This window comes from Rhipicephalus sanguineus, chromosome 2 (genome assembly GCF_013339695.2).
Source record: "Rhipicephalus sanguineus isolate Rsan-2018 chromosome 2, BIME_Rsan_1.4, whole genome shotgun sequence".
Classification (NCBI taxonomy): domain Eukaryota; kingdom Metazoa; phylum Arthropoda; class Arachnida; order Ixodida; family Ixodidae; genus Rhipicephalus; species Rhipicephalus sanguineus.
Window position 1 is genome coordinate 232,543,063 of NC_051177.1, and position 19,848 is coordinate 232,562,910.

Sequence of the window (19,848 nt, forward strand, 5' to 3'; positions counted from 1 at the left end):
AGCTGTTCGGTGGGCGTGCGCTTCTTTGGCAGCAGTGACAGCGTAGCGGTCAAGCAACTCACGCATCTGCATTGCCTATTTACAGGTTAGTTCTGGTACACGAGTGCCAGCTTCTGTGCTATTTCTTTAGTTGCTTAGTCACTGTCACTGCTGCCTTCGCTTAGTGTTTGTTTTGTAGTTTTGTGTGTGTACATTGATCCTGTTTTGAGTCATGCAGAAGTTGGTCAATGAATTAAGGGATGAGCTGCGGCAGGAGCTAAAAACAGCTCGCAAGGCCATAGAAAGGGATTTCCGCACGCAGATGAAAGCACTGCGAGCGGAACTTCGTGATGATGCTCACAGTATGGAACACATGAATGCTGTCTTTGAAGACGCGCGACAGAATTATGACGCCATCAAGGCGGAGAATGCCGAGCTCAAGGAAGAGAATAGTAATGTACGCACTGAACTCAAGAAACGCCTTGCAGACGCTGAGTTTCGTCTGCGACATTCTGAACAATACTCGAGGAACGAGAACATTGAAATCAAAGGCATTGAGGAAAACCCCAACGAGGACGCAACTGCTGCTGTTTGCAAACTAGGACAGCTTTCGGGAGCGAACGTTGTACCAGATGACATAGAGGCTTGTCACCGCGTTCACGCTAGCAACAAGCCAGGCTGTATTATTGGGCAGTTCACGAGACGACAGAAGCGAGATGACCTGCTTGAGAAAGCGAAAAAGCTGCGCCTAAAGAACGGTGACTTTGGCAACAACTCGGTGTCGCCTGTTTACGTCAATGAACACCTATGTCCAACATTAAAACGTCTTCTTCGAATGGCTGTAACCAAAAAGCGGGAAAGTGGATGGAAATACGTATGGTGCCGCAACGGGAAGATCTTCGCCAAAAAATCGGATGGTTCAGAGACACTTGCCATAAAGCGGGAGCACGATCTAGAGAAGATCCAATGAACAGCTCTGCGTGCTTACCGAGCGCAGTTTGAAGGCGTCCAATACAAGAGAAATGAATTATGGCTGCACATTTTAAATAAAAGAAACGTTAAAACAGGTTTAGCTGAGAAAAATTGGCAGAATTAAATCTAACACGATGGCTGCGAGCGAACCATATAACCCTTATTATTTCTGTATCACTTCTTGTGAAAACATTCCGTGAATGATATGAAATTATCTTTTTGGTTCGGCTGTTAATGCGGAGGCATTCAAACATGGTTACAGTTTTTCTTGTTGCGATGTTGTTATCGGGTACCGTCAAAGAAATGGGAGTGTTAGCGTGTTGTGAAGCCACTGATAGTCTAATGTTGGCAAACTTTTTGGAACAGCAAATGCTGATAGCCTTTGCCGGGAATCGGCAGTCATGGTGCGTTCATTTATGCGCACTAGTGAAAGCCAGAACGTGCTGGTTTGTCCTGGTTTGGAACGTGCAATGCTTTGTCCGCTGGAATATACTGCATGAAAAGTGTTTTGGTCGCCTGTGATGCTTACGATGGCGCATGAATCTGTAAAAATGATGCAAGTGGATGACCTAATTTCTCAGTGTCAGCACTGCTGTAATTGTGTCCATTTTAATCTGAGATCCGGTCGCAACAAGTACGAGGATATTGAATGTTTTTTAGGCAGGTTAAAATTTTATTTGATATTGTAACGTTCACGGAAACGTGGTTTATCTGAGAAGAGGATGTCTTTGAAATGCACGGATACAAATCTTATTTTGTAAACCACCCTGCGAAGCGTGGCGGAGGCGTATCTATTTTAGTGTCAAATAGCATGCAGTGCGAATTACTTTCTGACTTCTGCTGCGCTACTCCTAGCTATGAAGCACTTGTTCTCAAATCACGGAAACTTATTTTGCGTGTGCTCTATCGCCCCCCTCACGGCGACGTTTCTGTTTTCTTTAGCTTTTTACAGCGAAAGCTGTTATGAGATCATTTCAGCGGCCGTTTTTGACACCGCAGTTGTCCTCCGCCGCCACCGCCGGTGTCCGTAACCACTATCGCTCAAAAAAAGAAAAAAAAATTCCAGGATGTAACGAGGTTCGAACCTGGACCCTCTGAGTGGGAGCCCAGTATTCAACCTCTGAGCCATGCCGGTGCTTGAAACTGCTTTGCAAAAAGCTCCTATACAGGCTTCATGTCGGGAAGGAACCAGTTAACATATGCATTGTAGCGTCGTAGAAGAGCAAAATAAGCACCAAGCGTCGCACTACGCGAATTCTGTGACCAGGCGTCACACAGTGCGAATTGCGCAACGAGTAGGTTGTTGAATCCTTCAACCCATTACAAAGAGCACGGCCATAATGCCTTACATGCGGTTAGCAGGTACCACGGCTCTCCGTAGAATCACGAAAAATGGCATAGTGTCTGCTTCCCTACTTCTCAAAAATTACAATAATTTATAGCGTAGTGGGTTCCTCGCAAGTGCACTTGTATTGGTTGCCAAGGAAGCCCATAAGCGCATGATCCATTTCCTCGGGGTCTCAGTAAAGTTCTTCGCACCACCCCCTCTCTATCCCACGTCAACGTATGTTATACAGCATGACGGGAGAGGGATATAGCGATCGGGCGTCACCCAATGCAAATTGCTAACTGGTGGGCCGTTTAAAGCTTCCAACCCATTACAAAGGGCTGCGCCATAATTCTTCATCGTCATCAGTCGTCCCGTAAACAAAGTGCACGTAATGCCTTACAGACGTGTAGCTGGTGCCTCTCTTCTCCGCAGAATGACGAATAGTGACTTAGTAGGTGCTTCCCAACTTCACAAAAATTGTGATTTATGGCGTAGTACGTACCTTGCTTCTATTTATGGCGTAGTGGGTACTTGTATTAGTAGCCCCAAGAGAGCTTACAACGGGATCTAGAAACGCCGCTCTTCCAGCTTTCGCTGTGACTGTGCTGCGGTTTCAGCGCAGGCCTGGAGTTCCTTTTAGATTCCCTCTTTGAATTTGTAAATTATTACAAGTATCGCATAATCTTCAGCGGCGACTTTAATATTAATTTAATGACCGATAGCCCTAATAAAGCCACCTTCGAGTCTCTCTTAGACATACACAACTGTCAAAATGTAATCACTTCTCCAAAGCGACTGGCAACAACCACAGAAACACTTATTGATCTCTTTATTACCAATTTTGATGAGACACGTGTAAACTCTGGTGTCATTAACTACTCCCTCAGTGATCATCCTCCCATATTTATCTGTAAATGTCTCATCTGAAATTATTCACCACTCTGAATCAGCGGTGATGTTTTCTTACGGGTTAATCAATGCTTCCACGCTAACGACTTTCCGTCAGGCTATCTTACATGAAAGTTGGAATGATGTTCTTAGCGAAAACGATCCAGAAATAGCCTATGATACAATTTTAGGAAAATTTACGTCCATCTACGATGCACGCTTTCCACAAAAAACATTTAACCGACCAAAGAAAGCTCGTAAACCATAGATAACGAGTGAACATTTGCTTTTCATAAGGAAACGGGACCAGTTGTACAAAAAGTTTATTGAGACTAGATGTCCCGATGTGCTTAGTGCCTTTAAAAAATATAGGAATTATGTAACTAAAGAACTTCGCACTGCTAAAAACAGGTATTAATATCATCGACTCATTTCTGCGAGACAAAGCTCTGGAGACATGTGGCGCAAACTAAATATGATAATAAGCAGAGGAGTCAACTGAACATATTACTAGGATAGTAAAAGATAACCTCGAAATTTCCGGTGAAGAATTAGCGAATGCATTTAATTATTCATTCCTTCGCAACATTCCATTATCATCAGGAAGTGACAGCTTCCCCTACATGCAGCCGCGTTGTGAGGACACAATGTTTCTGTGGCCTACATCTGAATCGGAAATTATTGCAACCTACACTAGCCTAAAAAACAGCACAGCTACAGATAATGCGGGACTTCAGATCAAACCGGTAAAATTTGTCATTGGCTTAATTGCGCCATGTTTAACGCATATAATTAACAGTTGTATTTCATGTGCAGTATTTCCGCGTAGGATGCAGTGTGCTAAAGTTACAGCTATCTACAAGAAAGGCGATAAAAATGATCTTGGAAATTACCGTCCACTCTCCATTCTCCCTGCGTTTTCAAAAGGTTTTGAAAAAATAATTTCAGCACGATTGGTTTCATTCACTGACTGTTACAGCATTTTAACGGATTCGCAGTACGGTTTCCGAAAAGATAAGTCTACTGAGCTGGCATTGCTCACGCAAAAAGAAATAATTCTTGAAATGTTTGAAAGTCAGAACTTCGTGCTTGGTATCTTTTTGGATTTCACAAAAGCGTTTGATCTTATTAACGACAACATACTAAATAAAAAATTGGAGCACTATGCCATTCGAGGAAAAGCTTTGTTGCTTATTTCATCCTATCTACAACATCGTTCACAGTTTGTCATGGTTAATGGTCACTATTCTTCAATTAAACCAGTCAATGTAGGTGTACCACAGGGGAGCATTCTCGGTCCTTTTCTCTTTGTTCTTTACATTAACGACATTGTTAATATTGATCCTACGGCAAAACATATACTATACGCTGACGATACTAGCCTCTTTTACAACGAAAGCTGTTATGAGATCATTTGAGCGGCCGTTTTTGGTGCCGTAGTTGTGCGCCGCCGCCGCCGCCGCCGGTGTCCGTAACCACTATCGCTCGAAATAAGAAAAAAAAAGAAATAAGAAAAAAATTCCAGGATGGAACGAGGTTCGAATCTGGGTCCTCTGCGTGGGAGCCCAGTATTCAACCTCTGAGCCATGCCGGTGCTTGAAACTGCTTTGCAAAAAGGTCCTATACAGGCTTCATGTCGGGAAGGAACCGCATTAACATATGCGTTGTAGCGTGGTAGAAAAGTAAAAGAAGCACCAAGCGTCGCACTACGCGAATTCTGTGACCAGGCGTCACACAATGCGAATTGCGCAACGAGTAGGTTGTTGAATCCTTCAACCCATTACAAAGAGCTCGGCCATAATGCCTCATCGTCATAAGGCACAGTATCAACAAAGCGCATAATGCCTTACAGCGGTTAGCAGGTACCACGGCTCTCCGTAGAATGACGAAAAATGGCATAGTGTCTGCTTCCCTACTTCTCAAAAATTACAATAATTTATAGCGTAGTGGGTTCCTCGCAAGTGCACTTGTATTGGTTGCCAAGGAAGCCCATAAGCGCATGATCCATTTCCTCGGGGTCTCAGTAAAGTTCTTCGCACCACCCCCTCCCTATCCCACGTCAACGTATGTTATACAGCATGACGGGAGAGGGATATAGCGATCGGGCGTCACCCAATGCAAATTGCTAACTGGTGGGCCGTTTAAAGCTTCCAACCCATTACAAAGGGCTGTGCCATAATTCTTCATCGTCATCAGTCGTCGTGTAAACAAAGTGCACATAATGCCTTACAGTCGTGTAGCTGGTGCCTCGCTTCTCCGCAGAATGACGAATAATGACTTAGTAGGTGCTTCCCAACTTCACAAAAATTGTGATTTACGGCGTAGTGGGTACCTTGCCTGTATTTATGGCGTAGCGGGTACTTGTATTAGTAGCCCCAAGAGAGCTTACAACGGGCTCTAGAAACGTCCATCTTTCGCTGTGACTGTGCTGCGGTTTCAGCGCAAGCCTGGAGTTTCTTTTTCGCGGGTTCGGATGTTGCATGTCTCTCGGATGGAGCAAATGAGGCACTTCATTCCATTCACTCGTGGGCTACTAATAATGAACTAAAGCTAAACATCAGTAAAACCAAGGCAGTTTTGTTTCACCCGCGAAACAAATGCTGTGCAGTCCCCCGATTAGTGCTAAACAATTCTGAAATAGAAGTTGTGAATAGTTTCAAAACTCTAGGCGTATTTTAGATGTGAAGCATCTTATAGCGGAGTTCAATCCGGTGGTGGTGGTGTGCGGCGTGACCACCCTTACTGCGCATGCGCAAGCCCTCTCCCCAACCTCATCTCCTCTCCACTTCCCATATCCCCTCCCCCTCATCACATCCCCTCTCCCCTCCCCTCTCCCTCTCCACTTTACCTCACCCATTTCCCCCTCACCCTCCCCTGTCGCTCTCTCCCCTCGCCTTTCCCCTCTCCCTCACCCCTTTCTCTCTCTCTCCCCTCCCCCTTTCCATTCCCCCTCTGAAACGCGGGCTTACATGCCGAAACGCTGCTTCGCATCGCCTCATGGTCCCCTTTAGCGGGAGATGGTGTGAGTATTTCTCGAGTCACTTGTCCTGGGATGATCACATTAATTACTTGCTGAAAAGGCTGTCAATAGTAATTGGCCTCATGCGTCGACATTGCTCTGCTCTCCCTTTTTCGGTTAACAATATTGTTACGGGGAAGAAACTATATACGCAGGGTATATTTGACAGCCAAAAGCGTACAACGCTGCCGCAGTCCAAGCGCGTTCCGCTCAGCACTTCGTCGTCGTCGTTCGCTGCCCTTCTCCGCCCGTGACATTACCCGCCGGCGGCAGAAGCACCGTCCCGGTGCGATCAGTTCTCGAGGCGAGAGTGGTACGGTTTAAGTCGCGAGACATGGACGATATCGCTCGTGGCTGAACCTGTCGCTGACATAGGATTGAGTGGAGCGATCTCATAGGTCACGCTAGTGACCTTTCGTATGACGCGGTAAGGGCCAACATAACGGGACATCCGTTTTTCGCATAGACCAACACGTCGTGATGGTAACCACAGCAAGACCAGCGACCCCGGAGAGTACTGCACATCGCGGTGTCGGCGATCGTAACCACACTTTTGGTTAACCTGCGAGGCGCATAAACGATCCCGGGCGACCTGGCGGGCGATGTCAGCACGAGCCAGCGCATCACGAGCATAGGCAGTCGATGAGTCGGCGTCAGAATGTAACATGGTGTCCATGGGTAAAGGCGGGTCGTAGCCAAACAACAGGTAAAAAGGTGAAAATCCAGCTGTGTCGTGGCGCGAAGAGTTGTATGCAAAGGTTACAAAAGGTAGGTTGATGTCCCAATCGCGGTGGTCCTCAGAGACGTACATTGCAAGCATGTCGGTCAGGGTACGGTTCAGGCGTTCGGTGAGTCCGTTCGTTTGTGGGTGGTACGCTGTAGTGAACTTGTGGTGGGTCGAGCAGGATCGTAGGAGGTCGTCGACTACTTTAGATAGGAAGCAGCGGCCGCGGTCCGTGATCAACTGACGAGGAGCACCATGACGTAGAATGATGTCATGAAGAATGAAATCGGCTACGTCAGTAGCGCAGCTGGTAGGGAGTGCTCGTGTGACGGCATACCGCGTTGCGTAGTCGGTAGCGACGGCAATCCACCTGTTACCGCTGGCCGACACGGGAAAAGGTCCGAGAAGGTCGAGGCCGACTCGGAAAAATGGCTCATCTGGGACTTCAATGGGCTGAAGACTGCCAGCAGGCAATAGCGCAGGTGACTTGCGCCGCTGACAGAGGTCACACGCCGCAACGTACTGTCGCACAGAACGGTAGAGGCCAGGCCAAAAGAATCGCCGGCGAATGCGGTCGTACGTGCGTGACACCCCTAGATGGCCGGCGGTGGGTGCATCATGAAGCTGTGCCAAAACATCCGAGCGGAGATGCGCAGGAACAACGAGCAAAAGCTCAGCACCGTCAGGGCGGGCGTTGTAGCGGTGCAAGATGTCGTTGTGAAGGACGAACATCTGTAGGGAACGGTCAGGCTGTGGAGATTGCAGACCATCTATAATAGGCCGCAAAGACGAGTCGCGGCGTTGCTCAGCAGCCATGTTGACGAAGTCTGTAATGGAGAGAACGAGTGCTTCATGATCATCTTCCGTCGTTTCAGGGGGATCGACTGGGTGCCGAGACAATATTTTATGCAATGCTCTATTTTCCTCTACTCTGATCTATGGTGTACTGGTGTGGGGGGCGACAACAAAAGAAAATATAAAAAAACTTCTCTTACTTCAAATGCGTGCAATACGCATAGTTTTAAAGCTCCTTACCTAAGTCACACACAGGGCATGATCGGAAAGCTTAAAATTGTAAGCGTACAAAACATTTACAATTTCACATTACTTCGGCAACACAAGTTGGAAACAAAAAAGAATTTCCCTTCTAAAGACATTGGCGAAATGGACAGAAAATGACCCTGCATACCACACACGCCATCCTGAGACATGGAAAATTCGAAAATGCCGCACGACTTATGGAAAGCAAATGCTCAGGTGCACATTACATACATTACTAAATGAACTTGCCAGAGATGGTACGGACGTAGCTTTAATGGCTTTGAATGAGTTACCGAATATGTATGTACAACTGTGATTTTCTTTTTGTCCAATGTACTACATATGTTTGTTATCTTGATTTGGACTTTAGCGAACTTCCAGTAGTTTTGAAATGTACGGATTAAATATATCAATTAGTAAGAATTGTAATCTAGAAAAGTTATTGTAGTTCTGATGTGTATATATGGTTTTTCCTTTATTGATGCCTTTACGTACTTCCTGTGTGCTTTCTTTTTTTCTTTACGCGTTGCTTTCTACCTCTATTGTTGTTGTAATTTCACACCACTGTATGCCTTAGTCTGGTGCACGGATCTAGTCAAGCCTTTTTAGGCTTTTTGTCCGTGCACCAAACATCTGTCAGACGTTGAATAAAAATTGAATTGAATTGAATTCTGTTGATGAGTGCGCTGGCGATGAGACTCGCTGCGCCCACTGTGAAGGTGATCACCCTGCGTACTCCAGGACCTGCCCGGCCTGGAAGAAAGAGAAAGAAATACTCACGATAAAAGTAAAGAAAAACGTAACGTTCCGCGAAGCACGACAGCTAGTTTCATCGTCATTTCCACCAAGAACATCTCTTGCCGAAGTGGTGCGACGGGGGGCAGCGCCACAACGGTGTATCGCGCTTGCCCGGACCACGCGCAGCGTGCCGAGGCAAACGCCACCCGCCCCCATGGTAGGAGCAGCAAAGGCTGCCCCGCCTATCGTGAATCTGACCACACCGGTGGCCACTACAAGCTCCGGCACCGTAGAGGCCAAGGAGAGCACATCGCCCTCCGGCGCAGTGGCGTCCAAGACTTCGTCACACCAAACGAAGTCTCCACCTGCCGAGCCAGAGATCCCGGCGACTACAGGGTCGTCGGGTCTCACGACCACGCCTCGCCAGGCGAGGTCGGACAAACAAGCCAGCAGCTCGCATACGCGGGCGTCCAGTGCCTCACACGAGGCAATGGACACAACTCTGGTGCCCCTGGTACCAAAAGAGCGGCGTAGCTCCCTGGAGCGCGCTAAGAAAACCAAAAAGCACATAATGGGGCCCGACAACGGCCCTGCTATTTGAGCTCTAACTTTCGACCTAAACAACACTCACTTCCTTTTCGTACACTCAGCATAACCTAACAACCTAACTTCCAATATGGAAGCACAAATTATACAATAAAACGTCAGAGGACACCTTAGAAATCTCGACGATGTCCAAGAAATTTTATACAAACATACACCAAAGGTGCTGTGTGTACAAGAAACACACTTAAAATCCAAACACACGAGCTTTCTACGCAGTTACATTATTTTCCGGAAGGACCGGGCTGATGCCATCGCGTCATCCGGGGGTGTAGCCATTATAGTTAATCAAGGAGTAGCATGCACACATTTACCACTTCGAACGTCCCTTGAGGCAGTGGCTGTTCGAGCGGTTCTTTTGAACAAACTCGTCACCATTTGCTCTCTTTATATACCTCCGCATCACCCACTGAATAAACACGAATTCCAGTCCTTAATGGATGACCTTCCAGAAACATATCTGGTCCTTGGGGACTTTAATGCACATAGTGGTCTATGTTGTGACCCTCGCTACGATGCGCGAGGTCGTCTAAATGAACAGTTCCTCTTCTCCTCCGGCGCATGTCTCATGAGTCAAAAAGAGCCAACATATTATAGCCTTGCCAACAATACCTATTCGTCCATAGACCTCAGCATCACATCTCCATTACTTCTACCGCTACTCAAATGGAAAGTCATTAATAATCCTTACGGAAGTGACCACTTTCCTATAGTTCTGAGCACACCAATATAGAAGGATTGTCCTCCACAGGTTCCCAAATGGCAAACTGACAAAGCAGATTGGGAAGGGTTTCGTAAATGGCTCTCTTACGTTGGACCGTCATGTGTGGTCTAAGCATAGATGAAGCTGTAGAATACTTCCCTGCTTTTTTGACTGATGCTGCAATGAAGTGTATCCCACAAACATCTGGACTGCCCGGTGAAAGACGTGTGCCGTGGTGGAATACTGAGTGTCGAAATGCGCGCAAAAAACAGAACAAAGCGTGGAGTGAAGTAACACTGAAAGACGAGCTAGTTGGTATGAGTGCATCATAACTTATTTTAGAACACACTGACACACGGACACAGAAAAGAAGGGTACACCACAAGCGCTACTATCAACTGAAGGTTTTATTCAGAAAAGGAACATTTATATATCAAAGTAGTCGCCCTCTGCCAATGCGCACCGTCGTAGTTTCAAATCCATGTCATCGTACCGTATCTCATGTGTTCATTATCCGCTTTAGCAGTGACACTTCTTTTTCGAAAATTGTCACTGACGGGTGGCTCATACAGGATGATTGCCTAATGTTGATGTGAAATGCCTCCGCAATCTCTCGTGCGGTGCGATCATGGTGCTTAAACAAAATGATTGTATTTGAAAAGCGCGCCTCGCAACCACACTTTGCACAGTGTAAGGCCAAATGCGTTAGCGGCCTGCCCTTTAAAGATGACTGGTGCTCCCTTAGGCGAATATTTATGCAGCGACCAGTCTGCCCCACGTACACTCGTCCACATGTGAGAGGCATACAGTAAACAAGGTTAAACGCACATGGAACAAAACAGACCTTGTGCTTAATCTTGCAAGTTTGTGCGCCTCCTCGTCCAACATCTTCCAGCTTCTTCTTAACCATGGGGCACAGCTTGGCTAGTTTATTCTTGGCCGTGAAAACAACATCTAGCCCATACTTATGGGCGGTCTTTTTAATTCGGTGTGACAGCGCATGTACGTAGGGTATCACCGCTACTCTGCCCCGTTCCTGTTCCTGCTGTTGATCTTGGCTGCCTTTTATGTGCTTAATAAGGCGCCTGCAACTTTCCTGCAAAACAGACTCGGGAAAGCCGGCGTGTTTTAGCCTAATAACTAGCTCCCTGAAACTCTCCTGTGCCAAATGATGACACGACTTGGTAACAGCGGATTTTAGACAGGATATGGCCACTCCGTTTTTTATTACCTTGGAATGGAAGGAGTGGTAGCTCAGAAGGGGTTTTTGTGATCGGGGAGCGTACTTAAAGCATGTATGGTCGGCTGAAAAATATAGCATAAGGTCTAAAAACCATAGGTCGCCACTGTAAGAGAATACTCACTCACACTCACTCACCCAATATTTCCAGCCTTCGCACTCACTCACGTTCATACTCACGCCTACTCACACTCATAGGCACTCACTCACGTTCATACTCACGCCTACTCACACTCATAGGCACTCACTCACATTCATACTCACGCCCACTCACACTCATAAGCATTCACTCACGTTCGTACTCACGCCTACTCACACTCATAAACACTCACTCACGTTCATACTCAAGCCTACTCCCACTCATAGGCTCTCACTCACGTTCATACTCACGCTTACTCACACTCATAGGCTCTCACTCACGTTTATACTCACGCCCATTCACACTCATAAGCATTCACTCACGTCCATACTCAAGCCGACTCACACTCATAGACACTCACTCACGTTCATACTCACGCCTACTCACACTCATAGGCACTCACTCACGTTCATACTCACGCCCATTCACACTCATAGGCACTCACTCACGTTCATACTCACGCCCACACACACTTATAAGCATTCACTCACGTTCATATTCACGCAGACTCACACTCATAGACACTCACTCACGTTCATACTCACGCCTACTCACACTCATAGGCTCTCACTCACGTTCATACTCACACCCACTCAGACTCATAGGCACTCACTCACGTTCATACTCACGCCTACTCACACTCATAAGCATTCACTCACGTTCATACTGACACCTACTCACACTCATAGGCATTCGCTCACGTTCATACTCACACCTACTCACACTCATAGACACTCACTCATGTTCATACTCACGCCTACTCACACTCATAGGCACTCACTCACGTTCATACTCACGCCTACTCACACTCATAGACACACCCATTCACGTTCACACTCACGCCTACTCGCACTCATAGGCACTCACTCACGTTCATACTCACGCCTACTCACACTCATGAGTGCTCACTCACGTTCACACTCACGTCCACTCACACTCATGAGTACTCACTCATACTCACACTCACAACGTTCAAATGAGTGTGAGTGAGTGTGAGTGAGTGTGAGTGAGTGCACTCATGAGTGAGTGTGCTGAGCTATGGTCGTTGATTTTTTTTGTAGTCGTTGAGTGAGACCGTTTGGGACGAACTGGTGACGTTGAGTCCCAGCGAGCCTGGCAGTTCTCAATATTGTTAGGGTGGAGTCCGCATGCGTTCACTTGGAGAAAAATCTGATGCTTCTATGTCCACGTGAATCCGGCTGAGGAAACCTCTCTTTAGCCTGAATGTGAGTGAGCTTGGCTGAATAGTGTTTTAGCGAATTTGAGACCAAGTGAGCCCATAAGAAGCAGCATATTTTTTGAGTGAACGAGTGAGTGTGTGCCATAAACTTTGCCGACCCCTGACACACATTCCTTGGTGCTTTTAACTTACCTTCATACTAACCTCAACTCTCACTCTTACATTCAAAGTCATGCCGACTACCACTCAAAGGCACACACCATGGTTCCTCAATCACTCAGTTTTATTTACCTACCCACACTAACCGATACGTCCATAATAGGGTCTACTCCCACTAATGGCGCTAACTCATGTTGATACAGTCACACTCAATTACAGTCATACTCACAGTCATACATTCGCACTTATGTCCATATCTACTCACGCTCACAGGTCGTGTTCACACTCAATTATCACTCTCACAAAACTCATGTTCACACTCGCGTATACTCACACACATCGGTAATCACTCATCTTCATACTCTCGTCTACTCTCATTCATCGGCTCTCACTTTCATACTCACTCTACTCGCACATTTAGGTACACACTCACTTTCATACTCACTCCACTCACCCTCATTAGTGCTCACCCACTTGCATACTCGTTTATATTCACACTCATCGGGGCTCACTTACGTTCATTCTCATTTCCACTCACAGCCGTCGATACACACATTCACCGGCACTCAGTCAGGTTCATACTCATGTATACTCACACTCATCAGCACTCACTCACGTTCGTACTCACTTCTACTCACACATGAGTACCCACTCACGTTCATACTATGCCTACTCACACAAATCAGTACTCACTCACGTTCACTATCGCCTACTCGCACTCACTGGTACTCACTCACGTTCATAGGTCTATTCACGCTCACGAGCACTCAATCACTGTTATACTCACGCCAACTCACACTCATCGGTAGTCACTCACGTTCATAGTCGCGTCCTCTTACCTTCGTCGATACTCACATTCATACTCACGTCTATTCACTTTCATGAGAGCTCACCCACGTTCACACTCACGTCTACTCACAGTCATCGGTAATCACTCACGTTATACTCATGGCAACATACAGTCGATACTCACGTTCATTCTCAGGTCCACTCACTCTCGTCAATACTTACTCACATACAGCTCCCTTCTACTCACACTCAAGAGTACTCACTCACGCTCATACTCACGCCTACTCACACTACTCGCACTCATTGGTACTCACTCCCGTTCATGGTCACGTCTACTCACACTCATGAGTACTCACTCACGTTCACACTCACGCCTACTCACACTCATGAGTGCTTACTCACGTTCACGTCCACTCACACTCACGAGTACTCACTTTCATACGCCTACTCACACTCATGAGCACTCACTCACGTTCATACTTATACCTACTCACACTCATGAGTGCTCACTCACGTTCATACTCATGACTACTCACTCTCATGAGCACTCACTGACGTTAACACTCACGTCCACTCACACTCATGAGCACTCACTCACGTTCATACTCACATCTACTCACACTCATGAGTACTCACTCACGTTCACACTCAGGCCAACTCACCCTCATGAATGCTCACTCACGTTCACACTCACGTCCACTCACACTCATGAGCGCTCACTCACGTTCATACTCACGACTACTCATACTCATGAGTGCTCACTCACGTTCACACTCACGTCCACTCACCCTCATGAATGCTCACTCACGTTCACACTCACGTCCACTCACACTCATGAGCACTCACTCACGTTCATACTGACAACTACTCACACTCATGAGTACTCACTCACGTTCATACTCACGCCTACTCACCCTCATGAGTGCTCACTCACGTTCACACGCACATCTACTCACACTCATGAGTACTCACTCACGTTCACACTCACGCCTACTCACCCTCATGAGTGCTCACTCACGTTCACACGCACATCTACTCACACTCATGAGTACTCACTCACGTTCACACTCACGCCTACTCACACTCATGAATGCTCACTCACATTCACACTCACGTCCACTCACACTCATGAGCACTCACTCATACTCACACTCACAACGTTCAAATGAGTGTGAGTGAGTGCACTCATGAGTGAGTGTGCCGAGCTATGCTAAAAACTGCAAGGTGTTTTTTACAGGTACCTCGTAGGTGAATTTCAGCCCTCCTCCTTTTGCCTCAAAGGCTACCAGAACATCCTGCACAAACGTATCTAATGGCACATTGCTGCCCAGTACCAAGTAATCATCTACGAAGCGGAATACCGTATTGGCAACCCCCTGTAGAACTGGCAGTAAATCACGGTTCATTCTGCTTAAAAAAATGTCACTCAGTACGGGTGCAACTTTTGATCCGATACAGACTCCAGATTTTTGAATAAACAGCTTATCCTTGAAGTCAACGAAGGTGTGGTTCAAGTAAAAACTGAGCAGCTCTAGAAAGCTTTCCACTGTAATACCACAGTCGTTCCTAAAAACAATTTCATCGTTATCCTTTACAATGCAGTCTGCAACTCGCGCCATCAAAAGATCATGCGGGAGAGAGTAAAACAAGTCTTCTATATCTATACTTATTCCGTAGCAATTGGTGCAAACAGAATTCGAAAAGTAATCAGTTACTGCAGCTGAGTTACGTACGGAAAACGGGTCAGGGATCTTCAAAGATCCAAGGTGTTTTTGAAGGTACGTGGAGACGGCCTTTTGCCATGTACCTCGCTCCGAAACAATCGAGCGAAAGGGTATCCCTGGCTTGTGAGCCTTGGCGGCAAAAAAAAGATTCAATGTGGATCGGGTTTCTTTCCTGACGGAGGCAGTTAGACCTGCCAAATTCCACCGATTGCACATTTCGAGAATGCGTGATTTTGCCTTGGTTGCATTATCACGTACTTCCCTGAAGTTCTTGCGGACGGCTGTTAACGACTTTTCCGCAAAGATGGACTGGTCAAGAAACACAAAGTGGCCTTCCTTGTCCGATTCAAGGAGATATGCACCTTTTTTTCCAACGCGGCAGATAACCATCCCAAAGAGGCTCTTCCTTTCTCTAGCGGACCCGCCCTGATAACGGCATCAACACCCTCGGAAACAAAACGATCCCTGTCCGTATCCGCTACATACCTCGCTGCATTTCGCGTCATAGCCAAACATTCCACGGTACCCATAGAAGAATCTAAACAGAACTTAGGTCCAAGTTTCAGCACATCTCGTTCACGTTCACTCAAGTGTACGTCCCCTAACACCAGAAGTTTTCCTTCCGGAGGCACATCCTTCTTAGGAGCCTGCAGGGTTGGACGAACATTGTTCCACACTAACTCCGTAATTCTGTCAACATGCGTTGTCCACTTTCGTAACTTCCACAGGTTTAGCTTACCCGTGGTAGGGTTCACGCAGGCCGCTCTTAGACAATCCCTGAAGTGCCGCACTTGTGTCCTGCACTCACCCCGAACCACCTTGCACAGCCGCGTCGTATGGGTTGCCGAAGGGGGGAGGAACCCACACAGACCTTGCAGCTCGGGTGGACACAATTTTTTCCTTGAGTGCCATCCATAAACTCTCGCCTTGCACTCACATAGGGCGATGACGGGGGCCAAGGCGACGGGGTTAGAGACGTCTAGGTAAGGTAACACTGAAAAAGAGCTCGTAGAACTAGAAATGAACTGAAGTAATACTGAAAGACGAGCTAGTTGGTATGAGTGCATCGTAACTTATTTTAGGGCACACTGACACACGGACACAGAAAAGAAGGGTACACCACAAGCGCTACTATCAACTGAAGGTTTTATTCAGAAAAGGAACATTGTTTTTAGGAACGACTGTGGTATTACAGTGGAAAGCTTTCTAGAGCTGCTCAGTTTTTACTTGAACCACACCTTCGTTGACTTCAAGGATAAGCTGTTTATTCAAAAATCTGGAGTCTGTATCGGATCAAAAGTTGCACCCGTACTGAGTGACATTTTTTTAAGTAGAATGGACCGTGATTTACTGCCAGTTCTACAGGGGGTTGCCAATACGGTATTCCGCTTCGTAGATGATTACTTGGTACTGGGCAGCAATGTGCCATTAGATACGTTTGTGCAGGATGTTCTGGTAGCCTTTGAGGCAAAAGGAGGAGGGCTGAAATTCACCTACGAGGTACCTGTTAAAAACACCTTGCAGTTTTTAGAGCTTATGCTATATTTTTCAGCCGACCATACATGCTTTAAGTACGCTCCCCGATCACAAAAACCCCTTCTGAGCTACCACTCCTTCCATTCCAAGGTAATAAAAAACGGAGTGGCCATATCCTGTCTAAAATCCGCTGTTACCAAGTCGTGTCATCATTGGCACAGGAGAGTTTCAGGGAGCTAGTTATTAGGCTAAAACACGCCGGCTTTCCCGAGTCTGTTTTGCAGGAAAGTTGCAGGCGCCTTATTAAGCACATAAAAGGCAGCCAAGATCAACAGCAGGAACAGGAACGGGGCAGAGTAGCGGTGATACCCTACGTACATGCGCTGTCACACCGAATTAAAAAGACCGCCCATAAGTATGGGCTAGATGTTGTTTTCACGGCCAAGAATAAACTAGCCAAGCTGTGCCCCTGGTTAAGAAGAAGCTGGAAGATGTTGGACGAGGAGGCGCACAAACTTGCGAGATTAAGCACAAGGTCTGTTTTGTTCCATGTGCGTTTAACCTTGTTTACTGTATGCCTCTCACATGTGGACGAGTGTACGTGGGGCAGACTGGTCGCTGCATAAATATTCGCTTAAGGGAGCACCAGTCATCTTTAAAGGGCAGGCCGCTAACGCATTTGGCCTTACACTGTGCAAAGTGTGGTTGCGAGGCGCGCTTTTCAATACAATCATTTTGTTTAAGCACCATGATCGCACCGCACGAGAGATTGCGGAGGCATTTCACATCAACATTAGGCAATCATCCTGTATCAGCCACCCGTCAGTGACAATTTTCGAAAAAGAAGTGTCACTGTTAAAGCGGATAATGAACACATGAGATACGGTACGATGACATGGATTTGAAACTACGACGGTGCGCATGGGCCAGAGGGTGACTACTTTGATATATAAATGTTCCTTTTCTGAATAAAACCTTCAGTTGATAGTAGCGCTTGTGGTGTACCCTTCTTTTCTGTGTCCGTGTGTCAGTGTGCGCTAAAATAAGTTACGATGCAAAGCGTGGAGGTTACTTCGAGACTTCCAACAGGCCAGAATTTGAACATTTCTAAGAACATAAAGTCCCAAAGCAGGAGAACGCGCTGACAGGCCAGAAGGGAAGTTGGCAGAAGTTTTTATCGGGAATCAATTCATATACACAGGAGGCTAAAGTCTGGAACAAGGTTGGTAGGGTAGCAGGTCGATAAGCACATTCACTTCCTCTAGTTAACACACAAGGCGACAGCTTGGAAGACCAGGCAAACTTCCTCGGCGGACACTTCGAACAGGTGTCCAGCTCGTCGCAGTATACTGAAGCTTTCCAGCGATACGAAACAAGAATCGAAAAACAAAAACTAGAGCGCAAATCCACAAAAAATGCAGCATACAATTAATCTTTCTGCGTTGCTGAGCTACAAGCATCGCTTAATTGCTGCAATAATTCCGCCCCAGGCTCCGACCGTGTTGTATATGAAATGTTGAAACACCTGCCACTTGAAACACAAAAAGCCCTCCTTTCCCTGTATAATGCAGTTTAGTTCTCCGGCGAGATCCCCTCGGCCTGGAAGGAAGCCATTATTATTCCGATTTCAAAACAGGGCAAGGACCCATCCTCCGTTGCGAGCTACAGGCGCATTGCTCTAAGAAGCTGCCGTTGTAAACTTTTTGAAAAGATCATAAACCGCCGACTTGTACATTTGCTCGAAGCAAACAAATCACTTGACCCATACCAGTGCGGTTTTCGAGAGGGTAGATCTACCTCTGACCACCTTATCCGTATCGACGCACAAATTCACGACGCTTTTGTCCACAACCAATTCTTTCTTTCAGTGTTCCGCGATATGGAAAAGGCCTACGACACCACATGGCGCTTTGGCATACTGCGAGACCTCTCACACTTAGGTGTCCGAGGAAAGATGCTGACCATAATCGAAAGCTATTTGTCCAAGCGCACGTTCCGTGTTCTAGTGGGTAATGTCTTGTACCAAATATTTGTCCAGGAAACTTGAGTGCCGCAAGGTGTTGTCCTGAGTTGCACGCTTTTTATTATAAAAATGAATTCGCTACGTCTGTGCATTCCACGAAATATCTTTTATTGCACATATGTTGACGACGTGCAGATTGGTTATAAATCATGCAACCTCTCAATGTGTGAGCGGCAGGTTCAGCTGGGCTTGAACAAGGTCTCTAAATGGGCAGACAAGAATGGGTTTTCAATGAATGCTCAAAAAAGCACTTGCGTCCTATTCACCCGAAAGAGAGGCCCCCATCCCGATCAAGACATTGACCTACATGGTAAGCGTCTGTCGGTAAAAACGGAGCATATGTTCCTAGGGCTAATTCTAGACACGAAACGTATGTTTATTTCACACATTAGGTACATAAAAAACAAGTGCATAAAACCATGAATATTCTAAAGGTATTGTCACGCACTACGTGGGGTAGCTTTACAGAGAAAGGAGGACGTTGACAGAGAAGGTGAAACAAAAATCACAATCCGAAAGCGCATCGAGATAGTCAAGGCAACACTCAGAAATCACAGCACTGAGAAAAAATGCCGAACTCCTCCCTGTGAAACGCCTCTTTGACTCTCATGCCCTCGGACAGACAGACAGACAGACAGACAGACAGACAGACAGACAGACAGACAGACAGACAGACAGACAGACAGACAGACAGACAGACAGAGCAACTCTATTGTGTCCTCGACGAGGGTTCCTAAAACGTTGCAGTGGCTTAGCTCGGCTATGCCAGCATAATGTAGCGTTAGCAAAGGTTCAGCTGATTGTTCTTAGCTTTCCTGATTGTCTAGAATTAGCTTGATTATCATGCATACTGCTGCTCCAATGACACACACATGGTATACATATTATGTGGCACATGTATGTTTCGTTTGCCCGGCAAATACTTCGGGATCCGATTAGTGAAGCTTCTCCGCTCTTCTGTGCCGTTGAGCAGCATTTGCGCTCTCCTTCTGCATGGCTAAACCACACTGGCAAACGCCAGTCGGAGGCGGTATCAAGCGGCTCCAGCGCAGTGTCACACGGCGACTGCACAGCGAAGGCGAATAGCTGCGCGCGCGCCGGCGCCAGTACGTCTGCGTCGG

General features: G+C 46.7%; 1 protein-coding gene across 1 annotated transcript; it reads left to right on the plus strand.

The window, feature by feature from the left end:
• The first annotated feature begins 211 nt into the window (after positions 1-211).
• LOC125757463 (uncharacterized) lies at positions 212-949 on the plus strand. The gene has a single exon (XM_049413067.1). It carries the CDS (start codon positions 212-214, stop codon positions 947-949), a length of 738 nt encoding a protein of 245 aa, XP_049269024.1.
• The last annotated feature ends 18,899 nt before the right edge of the window (positions 950-19,848 follow it).

Coding starts and splice junctions, on each gene's coding strand:
- LOC125757463 (XM_049413067.1), top strand. CDS start 212: ATGCAGAAGTTGGTCAATGAATTAAGGGATGAGCTGCGGCAGGAGCTA.